The 16,763-nt window shown below is 35.8% G+C and overlaps 1 protein-coding gene across 4 annotated transcripts in view; it reads left to right on the forward strand.

The window, feature by feature from the left end:
• Positions 1 to 16,763, forward strand: part of TRPC4AP (transient receptor potential cation channel subfamily C member 4 associated protein) — a 71,223-nt gene that overhangs the window by 7,445 nt on the left and 47,015 nt on the right. For all 4 annotated transcript variants that reach the window (XM_057700878.1, XM_057700879.1, XM_057700880.1 and 1 more), the window contains 2 exons: positions 11,972 to 12,100; positions 14,492 to 14,608. In XM_057700878.1, the coding sequence (XP_057556861.1) occupies positions 11,972 to 12,100; positions 14,492 to 14,608 (246 nt within the window). The remainder of the gene's footprint in view (positions 1 to 11,971; positions 12,101 to 14,491; positions 14,609 to 16,763) is intronic.

Below are 16,763 nucleotides of genomic sequence, written 5' to 3' on the forward strand. Positions count from 1 at the left end.
AAGTAATACCAGTGTATTACCACAATAAAGATGTACCCACGGCCAAATGTGAGAAATTACCAATACATTTAATGCCCCTTTCATGTCAGTCCCTCCCTGCCAGGGGTAATACTTGTTTTGAGTAGTTAACATATGCATATGTACAAAAGGGTTACAGAGAAAAATAAGTCTCCCTTGCAAAAAGCCCACTACCACCTCTCTGAGCACTCTCCATTTCTACTCCCAGAGGCAGCTATGGTTATTGATTTCTTGTGTGTCCCTCTGTCTAAGCTTAGAAAAGCAAATGTATCTCTATATATTTTTCCTTACACAAGTGGTATTGTGCTATACACACTACTGTGCATCTAGCTTTTTTCACTTAAAATGTATTTTAGAGATCCTTCCATAATCAGTGCGTACAGATTATTTTGTTTTAGGCATTTACAAAACTTTTTGTGTTGAAATACACAAATAAAAATGCACAAAAAATAAGTGAACAGCTCGATGAACTAAAACAAAATCATCAACTAAGTAGCAACCACCACATCACCTCTGTACTCCCTGCTAAACTCTCTCTCTACTCTTTTTCCCCTCGAAATGAAATTACTGGTCTAGCTTCTAACATTGCATTTAGTCGTATTAGTTTTTTGCTTTGTTTAAATAGAATCAGACAGTATGTACTGAATCTGCCTTCTTTCGGTCAACATTGTGAGATTCATCCATGATGATGGGTGAAGCTGTGGTTCATTTTCATTGCTGTACAGTATTCTGTGGTGTTAAACCACAATTAACTCGTACTTTTGGTGAGTGAGTGGGATCTTTCCAGTTTTTGGCTGTTGTGAATAACGCTATGTGAACATTCTTGTACGTGTCTCTTGATGCATATACGCACAATTTCTTTGGGGTATATACTTAGAAGTAGAATTGCTGAGTTATAGGATGTACATAGATTCGGCATCAGCATCTGTTACCGAACAGTTTCCCAAGTGGTTGTACTCATTTATAATCCCACCAGCAGTGTATGTGAGTTCCTCTTATTCCATGTTCTCACTAACCTATGGTGTTGCTAGTCTTTTTAATTTTAGTCATTCTAGTATGTGAGCAGTGGTATCTCATTATGGTTTTAGTCTGTGTTTTCCTCATGACTAATGAAGTTAAACACCTTTTCAGAAATTTATTGGCCATTTAGACATTCTCTTTTGTGGATTATCTGTTTAAATCTTTTGCACTTTTTTTTTTTTGCTGGGGTTTTTTTGTTTTTGTTTTTGTTTTTTAAATTGATTTGAAGTTCTTTTTACTTCCTGGATATGAGTCCTTTGTAGTGATGTTTTGCAGATATCTTCTGTTACTTAGTGGCTTGCCTTTTTAGTCTCTAAAAAGATCTTTTGATGAACAGAGGTGCTTAATTTTAATCTAACTCATTATATCACTATTTTCCTTTATGGTTAGTGCTTTTTGTATTCTGTTTACTAAATCTTTGCCTACCCTTCTGTTTATCTTCTAGAAGCTTTATTGTTTTGCCTTTTCCATTTAAATGTACATTCCATTTGGAATTTATTTTTGAATGTGGTGTGAGCTTTTCCGTAGAGATATCAAGCTGACCCGTTATTTATTGAGAAGTCTTTTTCGTCCCTCCACTGCTCTGTAGTGTTTGTTTTTACATCTGTTTCGTGTCTGTTCTGTTTCTCTGGTCTGTCCATTTATCCTTATGCTGATTGATATCACATTGTCATTTTATATGATATCACATCAACACTTTATATGTGTTGATTTTGGTTATAGAATATTGAATCAGAGGAGTATTTTCTCCTACTTATCTTTAAGATTTACTTGGCTCTTCTTGGCCCTTTGCCATTTCCATATACGTTTTAGAATGAGCTTGTATGTTTTTACAACAGAATTTTGATTGGGATTGCCTTCAGTCTGTTCAGTACAGCACATTCATTCTCTCTCTCCTGCCCTTACCCCTCTTTCTCTGATTTGGTCTTCCTTAATCTCTCTTGATAATGTTTTATAGTTTTCTATGTAGTGGTCTTGCATAACTTTCATTAGATTTATTTCTTGGCATTTGACATGATTTGATGGTATCATAAATAGTGTTTTTAAAGTTGTGTTTTCTAACTGTAGCTCTAATATAAAAACAAGATTGATTTTTATATTGATTCAGCATTTGTATTGCTCCTATAATTTAATAGTTTACCTTTAGATTATTTTGAGTTGTATATGTGTACAATCATCTGTGAAAATCATATCTGCAAATGAAGCTTATATTTTATCCTTTCCAATATTACATCTTTTTTTTTCTCTCTTGCCTAACTGCGCTGTTTGGGATGCTCCAGTACAGTGAATTGAATTGACATGTTCCTGATCTAAGAGGGAGAGCCTTAAACATTTAACCATTAAGTATGATGTTTGCTGAAGGTTTTCTGTAGGTAGTTATTGGTTCACTTCCTTTCTGAGTTTCTGATGTTGAATTCTATCAAAATGCTTTTTCTGCATCGAGATGTTAATATAATTATTTTCCTTTGTGTTATTAATGTGATGAGTAGAATTTTCAAATATTAAACCAAATCTGAATTTCTGATTCAAAATTTCATCCTATTTAAAGATTGCTAAATTTGATTCACTAATTTTTTTGTTAGGATTTTTTTGCTTCTGTGTTCGTGAGTGAGAATGGCATATAATTTTCCTTTCACTAGGTTTTGGTATCAAATTTATCCTGGCCACTAGTCATAGCTTCAGTTGGACCTCATAAATTTTGGTCTGTAGTGTTGTCATTGTCATTTATTTCAGGATATTTTCAGATTTGTACTTGGGTTTCTTCTTTGACCTATGCATTTTTCAGAATTGTATTTCCAAACATTAGGGTTTTATAATTATCTGTCTGTTACATATTTTAGGCTGATGGTACTGCAGTCAGAGAACATAGTCTGTATTTCGATTCATTTAAATGTGTTGAAATTTACTTGATGGCCTAGCAACTGGTCATTTTGTAAATGTTCTCTGTACTTGCAAAGAACGTATAGAGAGTAGTTATTAGAGTAGTGTCAGTTTCTGCATTGAAGCCATCTGGGATTTTGATAGAAACTACATTGAATTAATATTGAGAGTATTGCCATATTAGAAATATCAAGTCTTCCAATCTCTGAACGTGGATAACTTTCCATTTATTTAGGCTTTATTTACTTCTTTAATTTCTTTCAATGATGTTTTATAGTTTCATTGTACAAGTCTTATATTCCTTTTGTTAAATTTATTTGTAAATATTTTATTCTTTTTTCAATTAATTTGTTGGCTGCGTTGGGTCTTCATTGCCGTGTCAGGTTTTCTCTAGCTGCATCTAGCAGTGGCTACTCTTCTTTGTGGTGTGTGGGTTTCTCATTTTAGTGGCTTCTCTCATTGTGGAGCATGGGTTCTAGGCATGCGGGCTTCAATAGTTGTGGCACATGAGCTCAGTAGTTGTGGCTCATGGGCTCTAGATTGCTGGCTAAGTAGTTGTGGCACACAGGCTTAGTTGCTGTGAGGAACGTGGGATCTTCCCGGATCAGGGCTCAAACCTGTGTCCCCTGCATTGGCAGGCAGATTGTTAACCACTGCACCACCAGGGAAGTCCCTTATTCTTTTTGATGCTGTTATAAATGGGACTGCATTATTTTCACTTTTGGATTGTTCATTGTAGGTGCATAGAAATTAAGATGATTTTTGTGTATTGATTTTGTATCCTGCAACTTTGCTCAACTCATTTATTAACTCTAATAGATTGTGTGTGTGCACTCATGCATGTGTCTGCGTGTAGGGGGGTTCCTTAATATATTCTGTATGCAAGATGATGGCATCTGTAAATATAGTTTTACAAATTCCTTTTCAATCTGGATGCCCTTATTTTTTTCTTGTCTAGTTTCTCTGGCTAGAATCTCTAGTACAGTGTTAAATAGAAGTGGTGAGGGTTAACATCTTTGTCTTTTTCTTGATGTTTTTGGGAAATCATTCAGACTTTCACTTTTTTTTAAAGTCCATACTTTATTCGGATTTCCCTGGTTTTTCATTTTTCTTTTTTAAATTGAAGTACAGTTGATTTACAATATCATATTGTTTCAGGTGTACAACATAGTGATTCAGTATATTTACAGATTATACTCCATTTGAAATTACTGTAAAATAATGGCTGTATTTCCCTGTGCTGTACAAAATATCCTTGTTGCTTATTTATTTTATATGTAATAGCTTGTATCTCTTATTGCTCCTCCTCTCTTTCCACTGGTAACCACTAGTTTGTTCTCAGTGTCTGTGAGTCTGTTTCTGTTTTGTTATATTCATTCATTTGTTTTATTTTTTAGATTTCACATATGAGCGATAACATACAAGATTTGTTTTTCTCTGACTTATTTCACTAAGCATAATACTCTCCATTTTGTGGCAAATGGCAGAATTTCATCCTTCTTTTATTGCTGAGTAGTACACACACACACACACACACACACATCTTCTTTATCCATTCATCTGTTGATGGACACTTAGGTTGCTTCCATGTCTTGGCTGTTGTAAGTAGTGCTGCTATGAAATGAACATCGGGGTGCATGTTTCTTTTTGAGTTAGTGTTTTTGTTTTCCTCAGATGTGTAACCAGGAGTGGAATTGCTGGATCATACAGTAGTTCTGTTTTCAGCTTTTTGAGGAACCGCCATAGTGTTTTCTGTACTGGCTGAAACAATTTACATTCCCACCAGTAGAGTGCTAGGGTTCCCTTTTCTCCACATTCTCCCCAACATTTGTTATTTGTAGACTGTTTGATGATAGACATTCTAACAGGTGTGAATTGATATCCTATTGTGGTTTTGTATTGCATTTATCTGACGATTAGCAGTGTTGAGCATCTTTTCATGTGCCTTTTGGCCGTGTGTATGTCTTCTTTGAAAAAAAAAATGTCTGTTTAGGTCTTCTGCCCATTTTTAAATTGGATCGTTTATTTTCTCTATTTTTTCTGTTAAAGTATAGATAATTTACAATGTTATGCTAATTTCTGCTAATTTGTTCTAACTAGGTTGTTTGTATTTTTGATTCAAGGTGTATGAGCTGTTTATATATTTTAGATATTAATCCCTTATCAGTCATGTCTTTTGCAAATAATTTCTCCCATTCAGTAGGTTCTGCCTTTTCATTTTGTTGATGGTTTCCTTTGCTATGCAAAGGAAAGTTCAATCAGGTCCCATTTATTTATGTTTGCTTTTGTTTCTTTTGCCTTAGGAGACAGGTACAAAAACATACTGCTATGATTTATGTCAAAGAGTGTTCTGCCTATGTTCTCTTCTAAGAGTTTTATAGTTTCTGGTCTTACATTTAGGTCTTTAATCCATTTTGAGTTTATTTTTTAAGGGTGTGAGAATATGTTCAAAATTTTAAAATGTATTTTATTGAAGTATAGTTGATTTATAATGTTGTTACAGATTTGATTGTTTTACATGTTGCTGTACAGTTTTCCCAACACTATTTATTGAAGAGACTGTCTTTTCTCTATTGTATATTCTTGTCTCCTTTTTTGTAAATTAATTGACCATAAGTGTGGGGGGTTATTTCTGGGCTCTCTATTCTGTTCCATTGATCTGTGTGTCTGCTTCTATGTGCCAGTACTGTGCAGTTTTGATTACTGTGGTTTTGTAGCCTAGTCTGAAATCGGGGAGTGTGATACCTCCAGCTTTGTTCTTTCTCAGGATTGCTGTGGCAATACAGGATCTTTTGTGGTTCCATATAAATTTTAGGAATTTGTTCTAGTTCTGTGAAAAATGCCATGGATATTCTGATAGGGATTGCATTGAATCTGTAGATTGCTTTGGGTGTATGGACATTTTAACAATATTCTTCTAACCCAAGAACACAGGATGTCTTTCCATTTCTATGTATCATCCTTAATTTCCTTCATCAGTGTTTTATAGTTTTCAGAGTATAGGTCTTTCACCTCCTGGGTTAAATTTGTTTCTAGGTATTTTTTTGGTATGATTTTAAGTGGGATTGTTTTCTTGCTTCCTCTTTCTGATAGTTCATTATTAGTGTATATCAAAGCAACATATTTCTATATATTAATCTTGTGTCCTGCAACTTTACCGAATTCATTTATTCTAATAGTTTTTTATGTATGTTTTCTATATGCGGTATCATGTCATCTACAAATAGCGACAGTTTTACTTTTTTTCTTTCAGTCTGGTTGCCTTTTATTTCTTTTTCGTGTCTGTGACTTCCAATACTATGTTAAATAGAAGTAGCAAGAGTGGCATCCTTGTCTTGTTCCTGATTTTAGAGGAAAATCTTTCAGCTTTTCACTGTTAAGTGTGATGTCAGCTGTGGGTTTGTCATAAATGACCTTTATTATGTGGATATATATTCCCTGTATACCAACTTTGATGAGAGTTTTTATCACGAATGTATGTTGAATTTTGTCAAATGTTTTTTCTGTATCTATTGAGATGATCATGTGTTTTTTTATCCTTTTCTTAATGTGTATCACATTGATTGATTTGCAGATATTGAACCATCCTTGTATCTCTGGAATAAATCCCACTTTATCATGGTGTATGATAATTTTTATATATTGTTGAATTTGGTTTGCTAGTATTTTGTTGAGGATTTTTGCATTTTTATTCATCAGAAATATTGGCCTGTATTTTATTTTTTTTTTTGTAGTGTCTTTGGTTTTGATATCAGGGTAATGGTGGCCTGGTAGAAGGAATTTGGGAGTGTTCCATCCTCTTCAGTTTTGTGGAATAATTTGGGAAGGATAGGTATTACTTCTTCTTTATATGTTTGGTAGAATTTTCCTGTGAAGCTGTCCAGTCCTGGACTTTTGTTTGCTAGAAGTTTTTTTAAAATTTCAGATTCAGTTTCACTGCTAGTAATCAGGCTGTTCAGATTGTCTGTTTCTTCCTGACTCAGTATTGGAAGGATATATGTTTCTAGAAATTTGTCCATTTCTTCTAGGTTGTCCAGTTTGTTGGCACATACTGTTCATATTATTTGTGTATGATTTTTTTGTATCTTTGTCATATCAGTTGTTATTTGTCCTCTTTCATTTCTTATTTTGTTTATTTGGGTCCTCTCTTCTTCTGGCTAAAGGCTTAAGAGTTTTGTTTTATCTTAAAAAACCTAGATCTTGGTTTCATTGATCTTTTCTGTTGTTTTTTTTTGGCTTCTCTTATTTATTTCCTCTCTGATTTTTATTCTTTCCTTTTGCTGACTTTGGGCATTGTTCTTTCTAATTTAGACAATAGTTAGGTTCTTTGTTTGACATTTTTCTTGTTTCTTGAGGTAGGCCTGTATCACTATAAACTCCCCTCTTAGAACTGCTTTTGCTGCATCTCATAGATTTTGGAATGTTGTGTTTCCATTTTCGTTGTCTTTGTGTATTTTCCATTTTCCTCTTTGATTTCTTCAGTGACCCAGTGATTTTTTAGTAGCACGTTGTTTAGTCTCCACCTGTTTGGGTTTTTTCCCCATTTTTCTTCTTGTAATTGATTTCTAGTTTTATACTGCTGTGGTCAGAAAAAATACTTGATATAATGTCTATTCTCTTAAATTTGTTGAGACTAGTTTTGTGGCCCAGCATGTGGTCTACCCTGGAGAATGTTCCATGTGCACTTGAAAAGAATGTATATTTTCCTTTTTTTGGATAGGCTGTCCTGTAGATATCTATTAAGTACAACTGGTCTAATGTATTATTTAAGATCACTGTTTCATTACTGATTTTCTGTCTGGGTGATCTGTCCATTAATATAAAGGGAGTGTTAAAGTCCCCTACTATTATTGCATTATTGTCAATTTCTATTTTTAGGTCTGCTAATATTTGCTTTGTATATATTTAGGTGCTTCTGAATAAGGTGAATATATGTTAGTGTTATAGTCCCCTCTTCTGTTGATTCTTTTACTATTATATAATGCCTTTCTTTGTCTTCTGTTATATACTTTGTTTTTTTTAAATATTAAAAAAATTTATTTATTTATGGTTGTGGCACATGGGATCTTTGTTGTGGCTCATAGGATCTTCGTTGAGGCATGTGGGATCTTTTGTTGCGGTGTGTGTGGGCTCTTGGTTTCAGGCTCTTTAGTTGTAGCACACAGGCTTCTCTCTCTGGTTGTGGCGTGCAGGCTCCAAGGCGCATGGGTTTGATAGTTGTGACACACAGGTTCCAGAGCACATGGGCTCTGTAGTTTGTGACATGCAGTTTCTCTAGTTGAGGTGCATGAGCTCAGTAGTTGTGGCATGCAGGCTTAGTTGACCTGCAGCATATGGGATGTTAGTTCCCTGACCTGGGATAGAACCCATATCCCCTGCATTGGAAGGTGGATTCTTTACCACTGGATCACCAGGGAAGTCCCCTATACTTTGTTTTAAAGTCTGTTTTGTTTAATATGAGTATTTCTTGTTTTTTCCATTTGCATGAAATATCTTTTTCCGTCCCCTCATTTTTAGGTGTGTTTTTAGCTCTGAAATGAGTCTTGTATGAGCAGCATATAGATGGGTTTGGGTTTTTTATCCAGTCAGCCACCGTGTGTCTTTTGATTGGAGCATTTAGTCCATTGACATTTAAAATGATTATTGGTAGGTATGTACTTATTGCCTTGTATGTACTTATTGTTACTTGTTTTCTGGTTGTTTTTGTAGTTCTCTGTTTTTTTCTTCTTCTTTTAGTTTCTTCCTTTGTGGTTTGATGATTTTCTTTAGTGGTATGCTTGTGTTCCTTTTTCTCTAGTGTTTGTGTATCTATTTTAGGTTTTAATATGTGGTTACCAGGAGGCTTATGTATGTTGACTTATAACTATATTGACTTGTTTTATTTTCATTTATTTCTATTTTATTTATTTCTTTATATATTTATTTTTATCGGCTGCATTGCATCTGTTGCTGCACGCAGGCTTTCTCTAGTTGCAGTGAGTGGGGGCTACTCTTCATTGCAGTGCGCAGGCTTCTCATTGCAGTGGCTTTTCTTGAGGAGCATGGGCTCTAGGGTGCACGGGCTTCGGTAGTTGTGGCACTCAAGCTCGGTAGTGTGGCTTGAGGGCTCTAGAGCACAGGCTCAGTAGTTGTGGTGCGTGGGCTTAGCTGCTGTACAGCATGTGGGATCTTCCTGGACCAGGGATCGAACCCATGTTCCCTGCATTGGCAGGTGAATTCTTAACCACTGTGCCACCAGGGAAGTCCCATTGACTTGTTTTAAACTAGCAGTCATTTAAGTTCAGATATATTCTGAAAGATCTACATTTTTGTATTACCCTCCTTCACATTTTGTTTTTGATGTCATAATTTACATCTTTATGTTTATCCCTTTTTTGTTTATTATAGTTATAGTTAACTTCAGTTTTTTGTCTTTTAATCTTCATACAGCTTATTTAAGTGGTTGATCCTCAGTCTTTACAATATATTTGCCTTTCAGGCTTTCACTGTGAATTATGATGATAACTGTGGAATTTTGATAAATGCCCTTTATCATGTTGATTACATTGATTAGATTTCATGTTTGAACCAACCTTGCATTCCTGACATGCATCTTGCTTTGTCATGTTGTATAATCCTTTTTACATATTGTTGGGTTTGGTTTGCTGGTACAGCTGACCCTTGAACCCCAGGTTTGAATTCCATGAGTCCAATTACATGTGATTTTTTTCAGTAAATACTGCAATACTACACAATCTGCAGTTGGTTGAATCTGTGGATATGGAACTGTGGATACAGGGCTGATTGTAAAATTCAACTGTATAGGCTATTGGCACCCCTAATCCCCATGTTGTTCAAGGATCAACTATTTTGCTGGGAATTTTTTTGTTTATATTTATCAGAGATATTGTTCTTTAAGTTTTCTTTCAATGGCTTTGGTTTTGGTATCAGGGTAATATTAGCCTCATAGTATGAGTTGGGAAGTGTTCCCTCCTCTTCTGCTTTATGGGAAAGTCTGTGAAGTATTTGCTAATTTCTCTTTAAATGTTCCGTAGAATTTACCAGCGAAGCACCTGGACTTGAGCTTTTCTTTGTGGGTAGTTTCCTTCCTTCCTTTTTCCCTTCCTTCCTTGCTCCCTCCCTCCTTTTCTTCCTTTTCTATTAAATCACTGATTTGATCTCTGATTGTTAGAGGTATGTCAGATTTTCTGTTTCTTCTTGAGCCAGTTTATGTTGTTTGTGTCTTTCTGGGAATTTGTACATTTCATCTACATTATGTAGTTTGTTGGCATACAGTTGCTCCTAGTACTTCCTTGTAAACCTTTTTATTTCCTTAAAATTGGTAGTATTGTCCCCTCTTTCATTTCTGAATATAGTTATACGAGTCAGTATAAGTTGGTCAGTGTAACTACTTTCAATATTGTTGGTCTTTTCAAAGAACCAAATTTGATTTTGTTGATTTTTCTCTGTTTCCTTTTCTCTATATCAGTTATTTTTGCAATGATCTTTTTAATTTTCTTGTGCTTGCTTTGGGTTTGGTTTACACCTTTTTCCCTCTAGTTTCTCATGGTGGAAGATAAGATAATCTGAGATCCTCTCTCCTTTTTAATATAAATGTTTATGATTATAAATTTGCAAGTACTGCTTTTGCTGAGTCCCATGAAACCATTGTTTTCTCCTTTTTTCCTTTCAAGGAAGGGAAGGATTTTTTTCATTTGTGCTTTGCCTTGATTTGAGCTTGCTTGAAGTATATAAAATTTGTGATAATCATTTAGACCTACAGAAATGGTAATTTCCTATGGTTCACTGTAATACAAATTACTTTCACAAACATCTCATTACCTCTCATTATCCCTGTATTCTCTTATTTTTACAATCTAAGAAAACAAGCTCAGGAAGAATACTGGGACTTGTCCAAGATCATAGGACTTATATGCATCAGGATAGGCTAAGATGTTATTGAAGACCTGCATGTCCTATAATAAGTTACAGTGAACTTTTGACTTAATTGAGGGACAAGTGTACATGAAAATAATTTACTTCTGGCACCTGATAACGCTGTGTCCCCAGAGTAGATACTGCCATATTGGTTAATGAACCTATCATTAGGTTGCTCATGCCTTCAAACATTTACTGAGTCTTTGCTCTGTGCCTGGCATTCTTTGAGAGAAAGAAGGTGTGAACAATAAACACAGCCTGATATCTACTCTGAAGGAGCTTGTGGTCTACAGGATGGGGGGGACAAATGAATCAGTAATTATGATACAATATGATATATGTTAGATAAGACCCCAGACTCTCTTAGAAAGGAGAGAGGGCAAGGCCTGTCAAGGAAAATTTCTGTTTTTGGGGCTTGCATTTTGAAGGAGAGAGCTTTCTGGGTAGAAAAGACAGGGAGGAGAAGGAGCTTACCAGGTATAAAAGACATCCAGAGATGTTCTCTGACTGTAGAGTTCACCTTTGAACAACACAGGGGGTTAGGGGCGTTGATCCTCCACAGTTGAAAATTCGTGTATAACTTAGAGTTGTCCCTCCATACCCACAGTTTCCCTGCACCTGCGGGTTCAAAATGGTGGGTTGTGTAGTACGGTAGTATTTACTATTGTAAAAAAAGCCCTCCTCATATAAGTGCCCATGCAGTTCAAACCTGTGTGTAAGGGTCAACTGTATATGTGTGTGTGTAAATAATTACTCGTTACCCCCACCTTAGGTTTATTTTCTCCCTGCACAGATGGCATACCGTATATACACAGCTTTTGTAGGCAGGGGAAGAGCATGTGCAAAGAGGCATAGAGAGAGAACATGTACATCTGGAGCCTAGAGCGTGCATGGGGAAAGAGATGGAGCTAGAGAGGAAAGCAGGTAATAGAATAGGAAGAGGGTGTGTCATAAACAAGAAGCTGAACTTTTACCTTACACGCTGTTGGGGAACTTCTGAAGGTTTTAGAAAGACCTTTGAATTATTTGTCCTGGGTGGGTTTGGGAGCCAGCTGCTCTCTTTTGTTGTATATACTAGTAGTTCTTTCCTCACCAGTAAAATTTTCCTCTTTTTTTTTTTTCTTTTGACTCATAGTTCACTGAAACTTTTTTGACGGAGAGGGACAAACAGTCCAAATGGAGTGGAATTCCTCAGCTGCTCCTTAAACTGCATGCAACCAGCCACCTCCACAGTGACTTCGTTGAGTGCCAAAACATCCTCAAGGTAACTGTTAAGGGTGTTGGAGGGACTGCATTCAGGGCCTCCAGATGATACAAGTTGTCTATTTTTTTTCTCTTCTTCAGTCTACTTTTTAAAATAGCCTGTTTTTATTGCGTAAGCTGTAGAAAATTTGGGAAGTTCAGGAAAAGTGCGAAGAAGAAAATAAAAACTACCTATAATCCCACCATCCAGAGATAATCACCATTAAGTTCCCTGTGTGTATACTTTTGGGTTTTATTCACACTTGTTTTGTATCAGTGCTTAATTAAGGAGGCCTGTGCCCTGGGATTGGGGTACATTCTTTTTCAACAGGATTTAAAAGATCCCCTTTTGCTGAAGAGTCAAGGAAGCCTTGTGGTTGTTGATAATTATCACTAGCATATGAAGGTGAAGAGACCAGGCTTGGTGGTTGGGAAAGGGATGGAAAGAATGCAGAGACATCTAGGGCAGTTGTTCTCAATTTTGAGTGTGTATCAGAGTCACCTGGAAGGCTTGTGAAAACAGAGTGCTGGGCCCTACCCGCAGAGTTTCTGATTTAGTAGGTTAGGCTTCAGCTTGGGGAGGTGGGTCCAACTTTGAAGTTAGATTACCAGCTCTAATGTAGCTAAAACCCAAGCAAGTTATATTTGATCATAATGAAACGATATAATGTTTTTCAGAGGTGAAGTTCTGTTTATTATATCACATAATAAGTCATTTTAAAATATAGGGCCAAATAAGTTTAGTCTATACCTTTAAGAAGAGATGTTTTGTCTATACAACTTTTTTGTAAATTGAAAATCACTCCCAAATAAAAGCTTAATTTAAAAAAAGACATTTTGTGTCCTTGATCTTCTCACAGTCTGATTAGGATAGAAATAATTGTAGTGTCTTACACTTGTTTGAAGACATTTTGCAAAGAATTATACATTATTTCATTTGATTCCTGCAAAATCTCTGAGATAATGAGGTAGACGAAAGAGGGAAATTCATATTTATGAGTGCTTGCTATGTGATCATTTCTTTATGAGTTTAGCAAATACTTATTTGAAATTTCCTGTGTACCAGGTATATTTAATTTTTGTAACTCTGTGAATTGGGTAGTATTAGTGTATTAGTCCAAAATACTTTGATTGCAGGTAACAGTAACCCACTTAGATTAGCAAAAAAGATCCTTTATTATCTCACATAATCGGAAAGCACAGATGTGAATTCAAGGGACAGAGTTAGGCTGCCCATATCTTATCTTGACATCTGTGTGTGGCCTCATGTTCCTCCACAGAAGTTGGGCTGTTACCTGAAGAAGAGCAAAAGGAGATACTGAGCAGGCAGATCCAGATGTCTTCTCCGTTCCCTTTTTCAGTTGAGAAAACGGTCTCATCCAAGCCACCTAAAGTCACGTGGCCATTATTACAATGAGCCCAGATTTGTCTTACTCCTGAAACCAGCTTCCATTGTACTGTGTTGCCAGAAGAACTACATTCTAGTTTTATGAATGAGAGAAATGAAACCCAGAGGAAGTAGTTCAGTCACTTACTAATTAGGTGACCTTGCACAACTTTGTGATTTTGTTTTTCACCTGTAAAATGGATAAAACTATATTCATTTCATTGAATTGTTTTAAGGATTAAATGGGCGAAACTGTAGAAACCTGGTGCTTGGCATATAATGGGTTATCCATAAGAGAGAGTTCTGCTTTTTCTTGATGTATGGTACCTGGACCAGCATCAGCATCACTTGGGGACTTATTATCAGTACACATTCTCAGGCCCCACTCCAGACCTATTAAATCAGAAACTGCAGGTGGGACCCAGCAGTCTGGGTTTTAACAAGCCCTTCGAATGATTCTGATGCTCACCACTGTGTGAGAACTGCTGCTCTAGCTCATTGTGTTCCATCTTCCCTCGAGGTTCCTGAGAAGGGAGCTTAATGAGTAGGAAGAATGAATATTCTCCCTATCCTGCCTCCTATTTCACCTAAAATAGTTCTGCTTTCTTTTGTAAGCACAGGCCCAGGAGCCAGACTTCCTAGGTTTGAGTCCTGACTCTGTCTTACACCCTGTGTGACATTGACAACTTCTTTGTGTCTCAGTTTCCTTATCTGTAAAATTGGGCTGATAAATTACCGTTATATCATAGGGTTGTGAGCATTAAAAGAGGTAGTATATGAAGTACTTAGAACCATGCTTGGTACATAATAAGCATTTAATAAGTTAGCTATTACTACTGTTACAACAACTTTTATCACATCAGCTCTTCTGTAAGTTTTTTTTTTCTTTTTTTTTAATGGTTCATTCTGGGGGCTGTCTTTGACCTATTGGAATTTAAGTTGTGACTAAAATGCAAACTGATGTTTTGGTGTCTGGTTTGTGTTAGATACTAAAACTGAACGTCTCTCTGTGTCCTTTTTCACTAGGAAATTTCTCCTCTTCTCTCCATGGAGGCTATGGCATTTGTTACTGAAGAGAGGAAACTTACCCAAGAAACCACTTATCCAAATACCTATATTTTTGACTTGTTTGGAGGTGTTGATGTAAGTTGTTTATTATTACTACTGCTATTTATGGCTTGGGAATTTAATTCTTGAAATGGGAAATAGGAAATGTTTTAAAATTTACAACAAACATTTCAGAATTTTCATCTTTTTTAATAATTTTTTTAAAAAATTTTATTGAGTTATAATTTGCATACCATACAATTCACTTGCTTTACTTGTACAGTTCAGTGATTTTTGGTGTATTTACAGAGTTGTGTAACTATCACCACAGGCATAGTGGATTTTTTTTTTTGACCACATGGCATGTGGGATCTTAGTTCCCCAACCAGGGATTGAACTCACACCCCCTGCATTAGAAGACGGAGTCTTAACCACTGGGCCACCAGAGAAGTCCCCAGAATTTTCATCTTGAGAAGCTTAGTGGTATTCATCTGTGTTGATGCACCATAGCGTTTACATTAGAATAATTGATTTATGTGTATTGATAATGTATCCACTTTTTTTTTAAGGCACAAAGTAAAATGTATGTCTCTCTGGGACTTCCCTGGTGGTCCAGCAGTTAAGATTCTGTGCTGCCAACGCAGAGGGTGCAGGTTCAATCCCTGGTCAGGGAACTAGATCCTACATGCCTCAACTAAGAGCCCACATGTGGCAACTGAAAAACATACCACATGCTGCAACTAAGACCTGGCGCAGCCAAATAAATAAGCAAATATTAAAAAAAAAAAGAAAAACAAAGATATGCATAAATTAAATGACTACAGGGACTAGGATAACTGGAGAGTGTGTGCCTACTTTTATGGGGAGATGACTTCCATTCCTATTGACCTTTGTCCTCAGGGATGTAGGAAATCTAGATTCTTATGTGGAATCTCCCAGCTTCTCAGTAGATGTGGACCACATGAATTATGTCTGTGGGCCAGGTATGATCCATAGCTTGGCATTCAGGAACTTATAATTTATTCATTAACATAGTCCATTATCTATTTGAAGAGAATTTATATTAAGTATAATAATCTATGCAGATGAGCATCTTATACTTTTCTTGGTTGACTTTGAAAAGTGGGGCATCTCTTTTGAAAAGCATTTGTGTGTTATGCCTCAAAACCTTAAAGATCATTACTCATTTTGCCCTGTTTCCATTTCTCTCTTATGAAGATATAAATCAGAATGAGACAAAGCTTGGTGTACAGAGATGCTTAGTGTGGCATTATACATAATAGTATTCATCAGGAGGAAGATAGTTTTTGTTTTTGTTTTCTATAAGGTCAGTGGTGATATATTGTTGATATTTTTTGTTATTTTCCATTCTCTGCTAAATTCGTTTCCATTCTAATCCCTATTATTTCTTTTCTTCTGCTTGCTTTGGGTTTGGCTTGCACCTCTTTTTCCAGTGTATTGAAGTGAAAGATTAGGTTATTGGTTTGAGATAATTCCCTTTTTTTTTCTTTTAAGGGAAATTTATTTTTTGCATTTTTATTAAAGTCTAGCTGCTGTACAATGTTATACCAGGTGTACAATATAGTGATTCAGTTTTTAAAGGTTATGCTCTGTTTATAGTTATAAAATATTGGCTATATTCTCCATGTTGTACAATACATTCTTGTAGCCTATCTTAGACTCAGTAGTTTGTACCTCCCACTCTCCCACCTTTATATTGCCCCTCCCCCCCACTGGTAACCACTAGTTTGTTCTCTATATCTGTAAGTCTGCTTCTTTTTTGTTATAGTCACCATTTTGATTTATTTTTTTAGATTCCACATACAAGTGATATCATATATTGTTTGCCTTTGTCTTTCTGACTTATTTCATTTATCATAATGTCCTCCAAGTCCATCCATGTTGCAACAAATGGCAAAATTTCATTCTTTTTTTATGACTGAGTAGTAGTCCATTTTGTGTATGTGTTTGTGTGTATTCCATGTGTGCTTGAGTAGAACGTGTATTCTGCTGTTGCTGGGCAGAATGTTTTATAGCTGTCTGTTAGAGCTTGTTGGTTTATAACGTTCAAGTCTTCTGTTTCTTTGGTGATACCTCGTTGTCTATACATTATTGAATGCGGGGTATTGAATTGTCCAACTATTATCTTTGAGTTGTCTCCTTCAGTTCTGTCAGTTTTTGCTTTATGTATTTTGAAGCTCTGTTATTAGATGCATATATGTTTATAATTGTATTTTTCCAGTTGATTGAC

Source organism: Hippopotamus amphibius, chromosome 12, assembly GCF_030028045.1.
Source record: "Hippopotamus amphibius kiboko isolate mHipAmp2 chromosome 12, mHipAmp2.hap2, whole genome shotgun sequence".
Lineage (NCBI taxonomy): Eukaryota > Metazoa > Chordata > Mammalia > Artiodactyla > Hippopotamidae > Hippopotamus > Hippopotamus amphibius.